The sequence below is a fragment of the Protopterus annectens genome, chromosome 9.part0 (genome assembly GCF_019279795.1).
Source record: "Protopterus annectens isolate FY-2018-M chromosome 9.part0, PAN1.0, whole genome shotgun sequence".
NCBI lineage: Eukaryota > Metazoa > Chordata > Ceratodontiformes > Protopteridae > Protopterus > Protopterus annectens.
The window spans coordinates 471327894-471346794 of record NC_056743.1 but is presented as its reverse complement, the minus strand read 5'-3'; the positions used below and the strand labels follow the sequence as shown (position 1 = coordinate 471346794).

General features: G+C 39.5%; 1 protein-coding gene across 1 annotated transcript in view; it reads left to right on the top strand.

The window, feature by feature from the left end:
• Window positions 1-2950: 2950 nt before the first annotated feature.
• The window catches only part of LOC122811276 (tumor necrosis factor receptor superfamily member 10B-like), a gene marked incomplete in the record, with an annotated part of 590662 nt that continues 574711 nt past the window's right edge, over window positions 2951-18901 (top strand). The window contains 1 exon segment of the mRNA XM_044083011.1: window positions 2951-3196. Coding sequence (XP_043938946.1) covers window positions 3158-3196 — 39 coding nt within the window.

Here is an 18901-nt window from a genome sequence, read left to right as displayed (position 1 = left end):
CCTAATTAACAAGGATAGAGGAATAAGGAATCTCTCAACTCTAGATCCTACGCAAAATGGTTTTGTGAAAGATAGATCATGCCTGCTCAAACTGGTTGACCAGAACTGTGGATGAGGGCAAGGCAGTTAATACAGCCTACCTTGATCTGGCCAAGGCCTTTCATACCATTCTCCACTCAGGAATTATTGATAAACTCACCAAAGTAGGCATCACCCCTATAGCACTAGGTGGGTTGCAAATTGGCTCACATATAGAACCCACAGTGAGAAAGTAGTGAACTCCAAGTCAGACTCCTGACCAGTCACCAGTGGAGTCCCACAGGGATTGGTTCTGGGTCCTCTCCTGTTTGGCATCTACTTTCTCAGAAGTCCAGGCCAACATGGAGGGACTCTGGCTGACCAAGTTCGCAGATGACTGCAAGCTGTGAACCATTATTAACTCCCCAAGTGATGTAGACATCCTACAGAAAGGCCTCACTGAGACCAATGACTAGTGTCAAAACCATGGCCATAAGCTTAATGCCAAAAATACATTGTCATCCCCTTCAGGAAAAACTCAGTTCCCACTAATTACCACATCGATGGGAGCCCACTGAATACTGAAGGCGTTATAAGAGATCTGGGGACACAGGTTGACAGCAACCTCTCCTTCAACCACCACATTGGCACTGTGGTCAAAAAGTCCTTCTATGTGGCACATCTCATTACCAAGGGTTTTGCATCCAGGAAGAAAGAGGTCATCATCTCTCTCTACTCTTCCCTCATTAGGCCAATCATCAATTATAATGCCCCATTTGGCATGTACCTCACTAGACACATGCAACAGCTGGAAAGGCCACAAAAGTACCTCACAAAGAGAATCCTACATGGACAGGCTCAAAAAACTCCAGCTATTCTCTGTCTCATATCATCTACTATTTTATTTTTTTATTTTACATTTGTTTGTACTAAGAGGCAATCTCTGCTTGACTTACATATCCATGTCTGACCCAGCTGTGTTAGAAATGCTACATCTAAAGAAATCCCAATCCCTCAGCACCACATGCTCCAGAGACCTCAACCTCATTCCCACAATCAACAGAAAATGCTGGAGGGAAAGGTTCATAACATAGAGACTGCCCATGCTCTGGAATAGATTTCCATACATGTTAAGCAGAGTACCTCACTGGCCCTCTTCAAGAGAAATCTTGATGAGTGGATGAGAAATAGAAAGTTTACCCCGGGGATCACTCTCTAGTAGCTCTACTTGATAGAGGCACTAGGTACTAATGTCGAGTGTCACGATGCCAGGGCACTTCTATGGGCTAGGCTTGTAAAGGCTCCAGGGCCATTAGCCTGGTACACACCTATGAACCTATGAACCTATGTGATTTGAAATTTTTGTCATGGAAAACCTTACTTCTAGTAGCACTTACCTCAGCGGGAAGAGTATCCGAGCTGCAGGCTTTGAGTGTCAAGAGTCCTTACTTGATCTTCCACATGGATAGGGTGTCCCTTCATACTGACCCTTCTTTCTTGCCAAAGGTCATTTCTGGCTTTTCCATTAACCAATCTATTGACCTTCCAGTTTTCTTCCCTCAGCATTCTAAGAGAGGGGAGTACCTTTTGCACACCTTTGATGTGCATCGGCAGCTTCGTTGTTATTTGGACAGGACTAAATCTTTCAGGAAAACAGATCAATTGTTTGTGGCCTTTGCAGGACCCAGATTGGGTAAACCTGTTTCCAAAGTGACTTTATCCTCCTGGCTTAGAAACATCATTACTTTTATCTGCCAAGAGAATAAGCTATCCTTACCTTCCAGAATAAAGGCTCATTCTACCAGATCTATGGCTACTTCTATAACAATTCATTCCAGAGCCTCTATGGATGATATATGCATAGCAGCCACTTGGGAAAACCTCATACCTTTATATCTCATTACAAATTGGATTTGGCCTCCAGAGGACGAGCATCTTTTGGTTCTATTGCGCTCAGGAATATCCTTCCTTAGGGCCACCCAGGACTCAAGTAGCTGGGGACTCAGTCCTAATGGTAATGAATAAACAAAGATTTACAACATCAGATAAAGAGGTTATGTCTTACCATAACATTCCATCTGTGTTGTAGATCTTTGTTCATTCATTACTTCCCACCTTCCTTCCCCCTGCCTGGACTCCTGGTGGACTTTAGGAACTCCTGGTTAGGGTATTTGCTCAGACAGAGCCTCCTACTATTTTTTCCTATTACTACATCTATTATCCAAGGGCGGGCAAACTCGATTTGAAGTAACTAGGAGAGGGGCATTATGGGTAGGTCTTAGCTGAGAGTTTTTGGCTGGCGCGAGCTTGGAAATGGCTGTATCGGTTCCGAGGACGGAACGGAGGTCCTAATGGTAATGAATGAACAAAGACCTACAACACAGATGGAACGTTATGGTAAGACATACCTTCATTTTTTCTAAGTGGAACTCGATCTGAGAAAAATGTTACTTGCACTAAGGCACATAACTCTCAACCTTCCATCTCCAAAATGAGGAACACTAGCCCTCATAATGTGGAACAAATGGGCAAAATGTGGAACGCGTACAAATGGCTTACTAACAGCTTCAGCTAGGAAGGTCATAGGATGGTTAAAATGTGCTGGCTTTACTTGTAAGGATCTTTTAGTGAATTAATATGATTTGTTTCTATTTACCATGGATATTACTTAAAAAAATTCCTAACACTGAATGTGTTACAGACCCTTTCAATGTGGAACTTTGAGGAACATGTACTTTTTAAGACTCCACATAAGGTTTGTTCCTCCTGCTGAAGTACACTTGAGAGGTATGCTAAGGCATCGCCATGGCGCTGTTCCAAATAGTTCTTCTCTACACCACATGACTTAACTCCTCCCTTTACTTGCCATTGGTGGGGGCACCGTAATAAAGTGCATCTGATGTGTGTCATTAGTGATCAGTAAGCGCGTGTGCTGTCAGTTGAGAGTTTACAAAAGTTTTGACAAAGCTACTTTAACAGCTGCTTAAGTTGACGTACGATTCTTATACAAGAAAGTCTGTGGAAAAAACGACTAAATTTAACAGCTGATAAATTTAAGTATTACTGGCTAGTCTTTGAGGGGAGAGTCTGCCTTAGAGAGTGGATTAAGAATTTATGTGGAGAAGGCTTGCTAGTAACGATGCGAGTTGCATTTCTTTTCCGAGTTTTATTTTTAGCGGTAAGTTAATGTGCTGATAGAGAACAATGGTGTTAAATGAACTCTTCAGAATTTTGATTTAGTTTGACTAGATTGATTTGGATTGTGGTGTGAACAAAGGTCCAGAAAAGTCTCTTCATCTAGTTACTTGAGTACGGATAAAAATGTGTATGTTGTGCAGGAAGGCTTTCAGAATCCAGTGATTCCAGTTTAGAGCCTTAAATGCTGGCTTTGTGTGTAGATAATGTGGAAATATAATGGTCCGGGGAAATGACGTGGATAATACCACCAAGACCTTAGGAGTTTATGTTGCTTGTTCACCGGGAACGAAGATCCTGGAGGCCCGGGGAGAAAACTCCGTGAAATTTGAACGCGCAAGTATATTGCTAAAATGAATGACGTAATAGAATCCCAATCCATATTCGACAGAGCTCCTCTATGACCCTCTTCAAGAGAAATATTGATGAGTGGATGGGTAATGTAATTTCTACCCTGGGATCACTTCAGGAGCCCTGTTGACAGAGGCCCAAGTTACTAATCGAATGGGGAGGCGAAAGCCATCACTCTGTGGCTATGCTTATAAATGCCCATGGGCAGATAGCCTAGTACTTGCCTATGAACCTATGTACTCAAAATCCAGCGCGTATACAGAGGAAATAACTCAACTTTTTATGATGTGGCAGTGTTGTGTACTGTTCACACGTGTGTAAGTAACGTTGATTTAACCGGCTGTGGATAGTAGGACTGTGCTCGGACCTGTCACTCTCCGCTGCAGTGCTGGGGGATGATGCATTCCATCATGCATGTTAATATGTGTAGCATGTACGTATGTATTTCGATTTGTTGCTGCATCACACAGATCAGTTAATTCTAGTAACTCGCAAAACAGTGGTCATTTTCTTGCTGCAATACTTCAACACATGCAGACAGTTATGCGTGCATATTTTCGTTGTTTCTTTCCACTTAGTGCTTTTGAGTGAAGTGGTAGTAATTTCGTGGATATTTAACATAACATCTCGGCTGTTCGTATTTTTTATTGACCCGATTTTTTAACTCAAATTCAGCTCTGTCCTCCTTAATCCCTCCTAAATTTGGTTAATTTCGTAGAAAAGCAGATGAATTGTACTTAATGATATTACTTCCTGAATGTCCAATAGTTTGGGCATTTGAAAAGATGGCAACCCTAAGTGGCACGTTTTTGTAGAAACGTGAGCTTTTGAAGGACAAAACATACCCACGGCCAGTGCAAAGTACATCGCTTCACTTTTCTGCACAAATAAAAGCTCATTCTTATAGCATTTGAGTCGCACGTGTTGTTTCATATATAACGTTTAGTTGTTTCAGATACAAAATAACTGCTCTGTGCAACTATTAAAGAAAACTTGGGAAATTTTTTTTGCTCAAAAATATAACATTTGCCATTTTGTAGTTTTTGTTTTGCAGGAGTCCGCTGCCCAAAGAGGGACTGTCTTCCCGTCGCAAAGGACGGGTGGCAACTCTAGCAATAGTCAGGAGTATGGCACCACTCCATGCATGTGCAATATGAACACAACCGATGAAGTGCAATATTCTAAGCAATCACAATGCGAAGTCATAGTCTTGCAATACCTACTAGTATAATACTGTCTAATGTCTTCCTGTCAAATTGTGGTAATTTATTGTGTTCATATTTTAATACTGTATGTGCGTTAGTCTTACTGTCATTCAAATTACGTGTTAATTGTCATATCTTGTACGAGAGCAAAGCAATGTAATTTCGTTAAGCTTGCACTACTGTGTACATCTGATCGACAAAGTTTGCTCTGACTTAATAAACTATGACAATAATTAGAATTGTACCCCTTTTTTACTTTAGAAAGTGGATATCTTTTCACACGCTCCTATGTCATTGTTTCAAATTATTATTTTATTTACTTTTGTTTACTGGGGTAGTCCGACTGGGTGGAAGCTAATTTTTTGCGGAAGCCCGGGGAAAAAAGCTCTAAAAATAGTTTCGATTTTTCAAATGCACAAAATGTAGACATCGTGCACGATCACTTACAAAAGTAACTTTTGCAACAGATTAGAATACTGAATTTTTTCTTGTACCCAGAATTTTCTGTCAAAGACAGAATGAGACGCAGTATATAAACTTCATAGGTATACAGCAAGTTAGAGCTTTGATTTATATTACAGTTGTAAGTTAAAATGTGAGTTTCAAAATTGCTCAATAGCACTAGTATTTTAAGTGTCCCTGATTGTCACCGATTATTTCTGTTGAGATTTGCCCGATTCATTGAGAGCTATGCTGCGATTTTCAATGTCTGTATTTCTGCACTTGTTCAGTTAAGCTTTTTACCCCCTTAGTAGAGCTGTGAGATTACGTATAAGCGGGTCCGCCATCCTCTGCTTCAAGTACATCCCGTCTCCATGTGGCAGTCTATCCTATATCCTTGGGGCAAGAGGAGTATTTTGAACAAGTCTTTTAGCTTTGATAGCAAGTCTCTAATACGACAGAGACGTTAAATTAAATCACTACGGTGCCTTTTGCTGTATTATATACCCCACCCCCTTATCCGGGCAATCTTAGGGTGAAGGGCGTGCTGCAGTCTTGTTGGTTGTACTAGTTTGTTTTCACTCATTGGTTTGAGTTCAACTATACAGTTAATTGTTTTGAATTATTAACTTTTTATTTTATTATTTTTTTTTGGTACTGTATACTGCAGAACTTGCAACATAAGTTTTCGCTGCATTGGCCCCAAATGTTGTATTATTGTTTTAAGTTGTAGCAGTACTGATACCAGTTTAGTGGAATCAGGCTTGAGGACCAATTTTGGCCATATCCTGGCTAAGAAGTATGCTGCCGTATATTATCAGCACATAGGATAAAGAGCAGCAAGCGTCTTCGGGTTATGATTTGGTTAAGTATAAATAGGTTAACAAAAGTCAAACGTGAAGTATCGATAGGCTAGCCACTCACATTTATTTGCATTTGTTTACCGGAAAAATAGACTGGGCAAAAACCCTTTTCGGCGGAGGTCCGGAAGGTGAGCTGTAGTAGTAATATTAATGTGTCTTTCGTTTTTTTTTTCCCGTTTAGGGCTCGCCAAAGTGGAACTCCGGTCCGCTAATGATTGGTAGTAGATAATACATTGAAAATACAAGAATAACGGAGATTACAATAGCAAATACAATCAAATGGTTATACAGTTTTGCGTTGCCTAAGTACACTAGTGTATACTTAAAGCGAGCATTTAGAGATGGGCAGATGTCTGGTTACAGTAGAAGGGCTTGTAGTTTCATTTTTATAATCGTACTGGGTAGTAAGATTGTACAGCAGTATGTGATGAGCATCTTGTTTTATTTAAGAGGAGCAGTGACTTAAGTATAACAGCTAGTGAAGAACTGAGGAGATTAGTAAAGCGGAATGATACAAAATAAAAAGGTGGGTAGTAGGGATTCTGAGCTATAAAGAGGTGAGAGCTGCACTTCAGTTAGAGGTTAGTCGCTAAAGTATTCACATCATTCTACAGTCATTAAATTATATAGATTGAGCACAAGTATAGTGATATAAATAAAACGTTTCACATTAAGGAACTGCATTCCCTAACCATGGTTTAAGTTGTATGCTATGTTCACTACATAATTAGGGTATTATTTATCTCATGATTTCGGGACTGCATTCCCTAACCACGGTTTAAGTTGTATGCTATGTTCACTACATAATTAGGGCATTTATCTCATGATTTCGGGAGGGTGCATTTGGTAAGAGTAGTTGACATGGGTAGAGTTATTTACAGTTAGAATAATCAATAGAATTGTTAGCTTAATAGATCAGCTTGTGGTAGAGATCGTGTCAGTCGCCATAGCATCTAGGATAGGTACTTGAAGGGAGAACCCTGTCATGTTACTGCCTTGAAATGCGGTAAGGCAAGTAGTTTAGTGGCAGGGTTGCTGAAAAGTTGTGTTTACAAAGAACTGCATTTTTGCAGTTGTTACATAGATCTAGGCTAAAAGTATACTTACTTCTAGGGTACAAAACAGTGGGGAAAATTGGATATTGTAATGCTTACCTAAAATGCACAGATAGTTGGGGGTGGGTTCTAAAAGTGTGTGTGTGAACCAGCAACTCCTACTGTTCTAATGTAACAAGTGAGAGATGTTTTTATAAAGTACAGAAATAATTAAGGTTCAGTACTGGTAGGGTGGGATGGGACTGAACTCCTCAGATCCCACTTAACTGAAGTAAGAACAGGCATAAGTTTCTTTTAAATGTACTTAAGTTTAGTGGCAACAAGTTAAAATTCTTTTGTAAGCATATCTGAGGCAGGATAGCACACAGGCTAATGGTAGAGCTTGTCCTATACTGACAGATGTTTTGTGGAGAGGAGAAGTTGGGGAATGATTTTTAGTTTGTTCATCTTGGTCTGTAATCTGGAAACTTCCTGTAAGCTGTGCTGTTGGGAAGTGTCTTGTGGCTGAATTCTTTCCTCTTGGCTTGTGCAGTTACTGGTATAATTTGGCAGTTTATAAAGAATAGGAAACGATTTTAATCCTGCCTCCAATGCTGCAGAGCCTACACACTTTTTTTCAATATGCATCGATTAAGTAAAGGCATGGGGAGGCATGTTCATTGAGTTAGCTTTGGACATTACTTTTTAGTGCATCATTCTCTTGTTCGTAGCAAGTGAAAATTATGTCATGCAAAATGTGCCATTCTGTTTTCTTGTTACTCTGTTCTCAGCTGGTACTTACTAACTGGGGGAGGGCCTCCTTGTGAATGTTGCTTCAATAGTGAGAAATAAGGCATGGTGACATGCCAACCATCCAGATGTTATAACCACAGTGAGGATTGGGTTGGGTAGAAATATGCTGGTTATCATGAAGTCTATTGAGGACACTGTAAACTTTTGAAGAAAATTATGAAGAAAAGTAACTTTGTTTTAGTGTGGAAGAGTACATGTACAGGCACAATTTTGAAGAGTAGCATGGACTACAAATCTTAGCTTGTTAAAGTTTAATTGCAAAATATGATATAAATTCTGAATTGTAATTTGTTTGGCCTTATCATTGGTATTACCACAGGGCATGACTTTAATGGTACTTTCAGCATTCTGAATTCTTGTTGCATTGTCTAGTTTATTTATATTTGCTTACCCAGATAGTGCACTAACAAAAGACTTATCACTTGCATGCACAGCCTAGTTGGAAAAAAAAAATCACAAGTAGCAAACAATGGAAGGGGAAATTATGAAGTGAAGGAGTCAATAAAAATATAAACAATATAGAAAATACTGTTTTGTAGCAGCTATTCTTCCCAGTGTGTGTTGCACTTCTTGTGGCTTTAGTGTGTAATAACATTTAGCAGTAACATTGTTTTTGTGCAATTTGCCAAGTTAACAACTTACAAACATGCGTGTATGACAGAAAGTAGGTGATCTCAGAAAAAGAATCTTGGGAGTGGAAGCACCATATGAAACTAATGCTGGTGCCTCAAACTCAGTGATTCTAAACTAGTGCTAAGAAGCATACTTGTATTTTGATTTACACCACCAGTTAATGTATTAATTGGATTTGTTTCATCCTGACCCAAGTAAGAGTTTTTTTTTTTCTTGAGGTGTCATTGCAGGAAATTAAAGCACTGATTGCAACTGACACCACTAGTCAAACAAAAATATCTGTCGCTGAAATGAAAGGCTAATATCCGTTTGGACTTTCATCCGAGCATATTGTGTCTGTGGCACTGGACCAATAGGAGCCTCTAGACAGGCATTGAATTTTCCCTTTAAAGCCTTATCCTTTAGGCTACAATCCTCTCTACATAGTGATGATATCAAGTTACAAACACATGACTACAGAGAAGGCCATCTGCTTAGGCACTGCTCAAATCCCAGAATGAAAGGAAAATGTTAGCTCTCATTTGGGACTTGAACCCAAGCCCTCATACATACTGTGCCAGTGTTATGGCAGCTGGACCTGCAAGAGCCTCCTGACAGATATTTAGCCAGTGGTGTATGTTCTTGTTGGCTTTGTAAATCAGTATTGCAGAGGCAGATTCTCTAGTTTTCCTTACTCTTTCGTGATTCAGTTTTGACAGCTGAATACTGTTCTGTCACAGTGGTGCAGATTTATAGATTTTGATAATGCACATTCAGTTTCCTATATATTGTCTTATGGAAGTGGACAAGAGTAGGGTAGTGGAGATCTGAGATATAACAGTGCTGCCTGTATGGATCTTATATAGTATATCCTGTCTGTGGATATTACAGGGAAACTGCAGTGTACCAGGTAAACCACTTTGCAACCCCATCCCTAACCTAGTTCCACTTCAAGCTGTAGCCCTCTGTTTTCACAAGAAGATGACTGTGTTCTGAGAAATCTAACATTCTGCCCTTAGGAGGAGGAATTTTTTTGCTTGAGCCCCCTCTCCCCCAAGCAACTAATCTTCCAAGTCTCATATTGATAAATTCCAGTCTTCAAGTGACACAGGTAAATAAATAATTCTCCATTGGCAGTAGTATGAAATTATGGCAGCATGTTAGTTTATTGTTTAGGAGTTAAACAGAACATTCAAAATGCTTTTTATTCATTAATTCTTTGCCTTTATATTCTGTGCATTGTTTTAAAATCTCTCTTTTTTAGACTTGGTATCAGCTGTGAGTACTAAAGCCAAGTTAAGAATGATTACACGGAAAGGAGGATATGGCAGACATACTGAACTTGGATACTGCTAGCACACTATAAACATGTTTAGCAGTGTGACTTGTATCACCATAGTCTGTGTAAAGATGGAAGGTGGCACTTTTTTAGTTTTTCATTTGGAGAAGATTTCAGTCTTGGATTTGGAAGGACATGCAGTTATGCTTTGGAAAAGGGGCCTTCAAATAAGTTTGAATTTATTAGAATCGAACAGAAACAAGTAGCATAATCAGAATGGTTTGTGTAAAGCACAGTGTGATCTGTGTGATGTACAAAAGTCATCAAACTGAAGTTCAAGAATAGCAGCTTGGCTACATCTTGGAGAATGGAAATTACTTTTGTTTTGCCAGGAAACCTGATTTTTTTTTCTTCTAGCTGTAGTAAGATCAGAGTTTATGAAAAGTATCTGAGGTGCAGGGCTGCAGCCCGGCCTTTGCAAATAAGCAGTTCAGTGCTTTCTGTTCAGAGAGGTGTGTTGTACTTTGTCTAGCAATGAGCTGTGAATTTTATTGTATGTGGTAGGTGACTCATCTGGTTAATCAGTCAGAGATTTGTGACTAACCACAAAAGTATGTATCTTTTAGAAGAATGTTGTTTTGATGATTAGCTAAACTTGAGTAGAAAGGAAAATGAGTGGAGCACTGCTCAGTTCAGTTGTACGAATGTGTTCCACAAAGCTCTGATTTTATTTATTACGATATTAGCAGTTTGTAAAATCTTCTTAAACAAACATACCTTTCCTGGCTCTGTCCTGATGAATTGGGACTTTAAGGATCATCACTGGCTTATTGATAGGTGACAGTCTGCTGCATGACAGAATTGTTTCCAAAACGTCTGATCTGACTTTTTTTTTTTTTTTTTTTTTTGAATAGTAAACCCAATGCCCCCACCCTGAGAAAAAAATCAGTTGAATGTGTTCGAATTGAGCTACATTTTTGTGAGCAATGTCACCAGTGCTAACTGACTAAAAATTTGTTTGCACAAAAATGGAGCTGCTACCTCAAGTAGAAAACACTTTCTTGTATGAAGGTAGAGTCTCTGCCCCATCCAAGGACTGTTCTCGTAAATGTTAATGTTATTATTGTTGGACACAGTGGGCTATGGGAACTTCTTAATGTGCAGATACCACCCTCGGTATACACAGCTGAACAAGTTACAATCCATTCTATGTTAAATATTGCTCCGGAAGAGACTATGCTTGGACTGCTACACAAACCAATAATATCTGGTTCATGTTCAGAGCTTTATTACTTTGCTCCACTGAGATGGCTAATCTGAAGAGAAATTCAGGCAGTGCTTTTAATTCAAGTTTACCACATCTATCGTAACACTTTAAATAAAAAAAAATGCTTTCTGTCTGTGTGCATTTTCGATATATTGAAAATACAAATATATATGCCATTTTATGTAAGTCATGGAAGTTTAAAACAAATTCTCAGGTTTGTCTTTGACAGATAATCTTGATTTCATGTAGTCTTATGGTCATCTATGCACTCCTGTTTAACTAACTGATGTGATGTAGTCAATATTTTGCATGTACTTTCTTCCCAGGACTCCTGTGAAAATGTATTTATTGCATTTGTTGACTGGGAAAGTCCACTGGGCCTAGGAAGAGCCCGTTTTCAGTGGATGCCCAGGGAGAAAAGCTCCACAGTGTTGCTTACATAAGCTCCACAGTAATACATAAGTATTAGAACAATGTTGATACATACAAAAGTAAAAAATAAAGTTGAAACATAGGACAATGTCATTCCATTAATTACATACAAAAATCCTTAACTATATGCAAGAGTAAAACTGTGTTAATGTGTAGGATCAAGTGTTATGGGCAGTAGTGTGACATAAAAGTAGTGGCAGACGTGGCAATAATGTATTACAGTCAGCTATAGATGTGAAAGTTGAGTTCTAAGGGGAGTAGAGTTGACTTCAGGGTAGAAAGTTGGTAATAGGTCCGAGTTAGTTAAGGTGACAGAAATGAGTCAGAATGGTACAGAGGAGAAGAGGGGGAGTGTGTTTTTTAAGGATTGATGGAGGTTGAAGTTCTAGAGAAGGAAATCTGGTGCTGGGGTTATTTGGTGGGGTACAGGAGCATAGCCAGTGAGAGGAAAAATGTAATTTGAGGGATTTTTTTTTTTGTAGGAAGCAGGATTACTGATTGTCCTGAGTGAAGGAGGAAGATTATTCCATAACTTGGAGACAGAATGAGAGTACAGCATTTGGCCAGCTGAGAGTTTAGGTTTCTCAGTGGATAACAACATTTTATTTTCAGACCTGAGATGGCGATTGGGGTGGTACATGGTCAGTATGGATGTCAGGGAAGGGCAGCTTTCAGGTTGAAAGATTATCTTGTGGACTGTAGTTAATTGCAGGTAAGTAAGGTGGTGGGGGAATTCTAGCACTTTAGTTGATGCAGAGATGAGCAGTGGTGGGTAGAATATGTTGTGCTTGTAGCAAATTTAGCGACTTTTTTGTAACAATAGTCAGCTTATTTTTTTTTTAAGGAGAATTGTAGGTTGGTGAGGATGGGGGCTCCGAAAATAAGGGTTGGAAGTAGGAAGGATGAGGCTAAGGCCTTTTGCGGAGAGTCTGAGGAAATAGTTTGTGCCTGTATAAGGCACCCAGCTTTTGATGTTATTGTGAAGGTCAAACGTTAATTTGTCATTAATGATGACACCTAGCAATTTGGTACTAGGGACAACTTCAATGATAGTGTTATTATGGGAACTAACAGTAAATAGTCTTGTCAACAGGGCTAGATTTTGTGGGGGTAAATAATAGTTTTGTCTTAATGGGGTTAAGGGCGAGGTGATTCTGGAACATCCAGTGCTCAGTGGAGGTAAAAGCTTAAGATGCTGTAATTCAGTGACAGATTTTGAGGAGCAGATAATGGTTGAGTCATCTTTATATTGGATGACGGTATTGGTGTGTTAGAGTATTATGAAATTTATGGACAGATCTACTAAAAAGGAGTGGACCCAGAATTGAGCCTTTAACACCAGTGTTAGTAGTAATGAAAGGGGAGGGAGGAGTGCTGCCATCTGGTAGATTGCTGCCTATTGCTGAGTTAGTTGGTAAACCACTGTAGGGTGGAGGGGCGGGCTAAGGCTAGAGAATTTAATAAGCAGTAGAGTGTGGGAAATGGGTGTCAAATCAGAGTGCAGAAACTAAGGAGCCAGCATCACTATCTCTATTTACTGTGTCAAAGAAGGAAATGAGGGCTGTACTGATGCTATGTCCAGGCTTGAATCCATGTTGAGTGGGGGAAAGCAATTGGTGTTTTACTAGATGACATATGAGCTGTGTATGGATGCATTTCTCTAATATTTAGAGATGGGGGAAAGAATGGTGATGGGGTGGAAATTAGAGATATCGGAGTTGATACCACCTTTATGAAGAGGGGATGACAAATGCATTCTTCCAGGTATCTGGTATACAGGATTCTTGAGTGCACCTGTTGAGAAGAGTGCTGATAGGATGAGCAGTGGAGGGGGGTGCTAGTTGTTGGTATTCTGCAGTTAGATTATCTGGGGCATTTGTGCGTAGTTTGTTTATAAAAAAGTTTTTGAATGGTGGGAATGGGTGATGGTGAAAAGGTAGATAGGGGATTTGAAGGGTTATGTGTTGGTGCTCCTAATGGGTCTGTGTTGATGGGTGGGAAGGTAGTTGTAAGTTTGGTGATGGTGTCAAAGTATGTATTTAAGAGTGAAGCTAGTTGAGGGAGTTTTTTCTGGGTTTGGCATGGGGTACATTTTGTTCCTGGGTGGAGCAGGGAGTTATTGCTCCCCAGAATTTTTTGGGATTTTATTTATGCTGCTCTTGAATAGTTTGGATGTATTTTTTTAGTTTAACAACTAAGTGTTTAGTCTGATTGCGAAGTTGTTTATATTCCATGAGATTGGCAGGAGTTTTGTTTTTTTTTTTGCCAGGTTTTCCAGGCTCTGTCCCTACAGGACATGGCTTGCTTTGTGGTCTTTTGTAAGCCAGCAAGCCTGTTTTGCTTTGACTCTCTTTAGTCTAAGAGGGGCAAGACTATTTAGAGTTCTGAGAAATCTGATATTAAAGAATTCCACAGCTTCATTAAGTGGAAGAAATGTCGGTGGGCTCCAGTTTTTCTGCAGGATGTCATTGAGGGTATTTTGGGACAAGTGGGATAGATCTCTGGTATATATAAATTGGTGATTGTTGGGTAAAGAAGGTGGGCTTACGGGTTATGAATGCTGGAGAGAGTGGTCACTAATACTGTCAGGGAGAGTGCCTGAGGAAGAGATTTTCAGGATCAGAAACCAGGATCTAGTCCAAGGTGGAGCTTTTGTTTCTATTATTGCCAGGTCTAATAATATCTGAGATTAGTTAGGAGTAAATGTGAAGGTTGATATTTGTAGAGGGGTTTTTATTTAAGTCTAGCCAGTTGATATTAACATTGCCTTGAATGATGGTTTCATTTTTTATTTTGCTTGTCCAGGCTAGAATGTCTTCAAGAATTAGAGGATTGTTGCCTGGGGGGATGTATATGACTGCACTGGCTTTTGCAGTTAAAGTTTGAGAAAGGTAACTAGTAGGTCTGCAGAGGGAAAGGAGGAAATTGGTTTAGAATATGGAATAACAGTGTAGGGGCTTTGGAATAGTAAGGTGACACCTCCACTTTTTTGTGGAGTCTTGTCAGTTCTGAGGCGGGAGTAGTTTGGGGTTAGAAATTTAGAATCTTTGATGTATGGTTTTAGCCATGTTTCTGTGAAGCTCTATATATAGGAAACCGACGTATTCAAACTGTTTCCTTCATTTTACCAGCAACCACCAGTATCAACAAAAGAAAGCGGTGGTCAAAGGCCAGATGGTGAGGGCCGCCCGTATGATTTCTGACGAAGTAGACTTTGAAACTGAATGTGACCATCTTTGTAACATGTTCATTAAAAGAGGCTATCCTAGTCAACTTGTTTACAACACAAAAAAAGTAGTTTTTAAGCGTAATGTTGGTTATTTTATTCCTTTATTAAAAGGACAATCAATCTCACCTCCTCATTCAGTCCTTAATGGATTGGTTAGTCCATTTGATGATTTCCTAAACAAAAAAGCTGGTAATGTAAGTTACCAAACCAGCTTTTTGTACACATTCTCTTTAGAATTTTGGTCTATTAGAGAGGTAATAAACAAAAATTGGGACCTCATTAAAAATGACGATTCCCTTTCTAGAACTCTGAGTTCTAGCCCCAGAATAGTATACAGATGTGGTCAAAATCTTAAAGCCATTTTAGAGAGCAACATTAACAGCAGGAATTCTTATGGGAGAATTAATGGGACGTCCAAATGTGGTTCATGTCCACAATGTAAACATATTCTAGTTGGCAACCAGGTGGTTTTGAACCATAACACATATAAAATAAAAGGAAAGTTTAACTGTGAATCTAAAGGTGTGACTTACGCTGCCTGTTGTGACTCATGTAATGTGTTTTATATTGGGAAAATGGAGAGACGCTTTAGGCAGCGAATATACGAGCATTGTTATGCAATAAAGAAGAAAGACTTTAACAATGCCTTAGCAAAGCACTGCTCTGAATTTCCCGCACACACCTTCAGGCTCACAGTTTTACAACAGAGAACTGAGAATATTCGAGGGGGTCCCTGGCAGATTTTGCTCGAAATAGACTAACTGAAGTGGCAAGTGCGAACGAGGGCTCACATGCCCCCAGGGATTAATGATAGTATTTCCATTAAAAGCCTGTTAAAACTTCTAACTTTGAATAGATAAAAATTGAAAACAACGTAAATATTTAAAGTTTTTGTACACGATAGTTTAACCAGGAATTAAAGGTTTGTTTATGCAGCGTTTGTGTAATTGGGTACTTTTTTAGTCCTTTTCACACAATGGAGAACCAGGGGATTCATAAGTATTTTAGTCCTTTTCACACAATGGAGAACCAGGGGATTCATAAGTATTTTTATGAATTTAATCTATTTAGTATGAATTTTGGGATTCATAAGTATTTTTATGAATTTAATTTATTTAGTATGAATTTTATTAGGTATTTTAAGCAGAGTATGTTGTTATTAAATTGGTACAACTTAGTTTTTAATACGTACACACATTAAAATGTGTTTTTAAACACAAGATGAGATAGGACTGCACACTGTTTTGTTTATTTTTTCCTGTTGTATAAGTTAACGAGTTACAATTTGTTATATAAAAGTAGGCTGCGATAATATGTTATGGTTACTAACCACATTGCTTAATTGATGACATCACTAACTTTATTAGATAAAAGGCATTGGCTTATCTTATTAACTGTTTGTCTGAAGAAGGCTAGGCATTGCCCTAGCCGAAAGTGTAACTTACAATAAATAGCACTAACTCTTTTTGGCCGACTTTTATTGTGTTCCGTTCCAGTTTAACAGTTCGTTGAAGGCGGTAGAATCTCTTTTATGTTGACTTGGCCATGCATGCAGTTGGGGAATTTTGTTTCTGATGCTTTGAAGGTTTAATAGTGGTGAAGTTTAGGCATTTTGTAGGAATAATTATGAGAATGGCCTGGGTTAGGATGTATTAGGATGTATATCACCCAAATGACTAGGTTACAGAGAGTAGAGATTGCTAGGGAGGGGCTTGTTTTGTTTTATTTTTTTGTTGCTGGAGTATTTATGTACATGGTAGCAAGGAGGGTTATGCTGTGTGGAGAGCAGGGTCTTTCTTTTGTAGGATTACATCAGTTTGATACCGACTAGAACAGATTGCAGTATAACTGGGGAGGGTGTGATAGTTGGGTGATTATAGTGGGAGAAGGTCGGGGAGGTAGGTGGGTTTTTATGAAATGAGGATATTCTTAGTAGGATAGAGAGGTAGAAAGTAAATGTGAAGAGAAAGATATTGAAAAAAGTGATATAGCTGTGTAGTATTAAATATGGGTGGTCAAGGTGACTGTTGAGTGAGTGTGAGTGGGGTGTATTGGTAATGTTGCAGGGGTTTAAGGCAGTGCAGGATGTAAGAGTATAATGGTGTATTTGGATTCCTGAAAGCTGAGTTCAGTTATGTGTTGAGAGATGGGTAAAATGGAAGGGTGTGGAGTCAGGAAGTGAGATGAGGTAGCTAGAAAGAAGAGTGAGGGGTGGCGTTAAAGGTGGTAGTGAGGATGGCTGTGAGTGGGACTGGTTTTTCAGAAGTGTGGGTGCTGTTTGGAGTAAGAGGTGTGTGATTGGTGGTTGGGTGTGTTGGTGTGGCAAGGCTTGCTATAATTGATGTGGGGGAGGGTGGGAGGGAATGGGGCTAGGGGAGCAGAGTGAGCCAGAGTGTAGTGAGGGTGAACAAAGTGGGTTTTCCCAGCTGGAAGAGGCAGGAGTGCCATCAGTCAGCAAGGGTTCAGCAATTGGGATGCTTGTTATCAGGTGAAAAGGAACCAAAATCCAGTCTGATCATCCCAGTTTAAAAAAAAAAAATAAATGTTAATAAAAACAGAAGCTAAACTCTTTTTTTTTTTTTTTTTTTTTCTCTAAAGCTTATGACCTTTTCCTTACCTTGTTACCACTTCAAGCTGCTTGTGTCGTGTTCATGTGGTATGTCAGTACTTTGTGATACATACTACTTTTGTGTCAGCGTCTCGGTGTAAGCTTACTGAGTCACTTAGCATGCTGTCAAGGTATGTTTGTATGCATGTAAACTGCAAATGTGTCATCTCTCTGAGGTGTTACAGAAGGCATCAAAAGTTTCATTCTTGACTGCTGTACTGTGAAACTGGAGTTGATATACTTAAGTTGGGTGGGTGCAGAGTGGGCTTGCTCCTCTGCAAAAAAGACTTTGTGTGTGTTTTTATATTAGGTTTCATGATGTTAAAAAATGATGCATTACTGAACCATTTTAGGATTTATTGATCGAATAGGGAAACCAGTGTTATAAGTAATACAAGATCTTTAAGATCTAGTCAGGATTCGTAATGTGAGCTATGTAATAGCTTTTATGTTTGGTTGGATTCTGCACTGCAGCTTCTTTCACTCTCTGAATGTGCCTGACTGTGATGTGCAAAAGCCCACCTCAGTGGGATGCTTGTATTTTTATTCAGTCTTTCCAGTAACACATGGCTGATAGCATTTTTGTGTTGCATGTATTTCATATTGGAGACCAGGTGAAAAATATGTGTAGTTATTGCATGGATGGTGTACAAACATAACCTAAAATGCTAGATACAGATGATCGCCCTCCCCTTCATTCTGAGCAACTGTGTCACTGCTCTTGTCTATTGCCAGTTACTTCTCCAAGTGAGCTGAGGCCATGATCGATCGTAAGGGTGTCCTGGGGGTGTGTGTGTGTTGGCAACTGCTTCTGAGGGTTATGACCTGCCCTTGACTTCCCACCCCTGCGTTCGGCAAATGGAGAGATCCTCCCCACAGTGGACCAGCCCTCCCCTCAGGGAATGTTTCTGATGAAGACCCCCCCCGCCCAATGGATGCAGCCATCCCTCCCTGCGAGCCCCTGAAACATCCATACCACTAATCAAACTCAGGTTGCCTGGCACATAGTTAGGGCTTTATCCCTTTACACCAAGGTGCTAGCCTCTAGTAAATTAATATATAATGCCATAGCAGTTTCATTTTTACAGCTTTGTTTATCCCCTGCGTCAGAATCTGTGTACCTTCCTTAGAGACTCCTCAAACCGTGGTTTCACTGATGTACAAAGAAGGTGATTATGTATTGGGGTTACCAGATTCACAGTACTGGATAATGCCTTCTTACAAACTTTGTTCATCTCATCAATATGATGTGCATATCTCAGTAGTAACAAGTCACTTATCACTTTTAGAACTTCTAAGACTATCATAACAGATTTGTTTGTTTTTAATTAACTCCATTTGTGTATGTTAAAAAGATGTGGCGTCAAAGACCAAGTTTTAGTGGCTCATCTGTTTTCACAACCATGTTAGGAACTTTACTGCTGTGGAAACCATTGCTGCATTCCATTGAGTGTCTAGTTTAAGGCATTGAAGAAATATCCTGCTTTATGTCCAGCAGATTATCAGCTGGGAGAGAGTGCTGATAAAATTGGTAGTTTGTGTTGACAAGTTCCT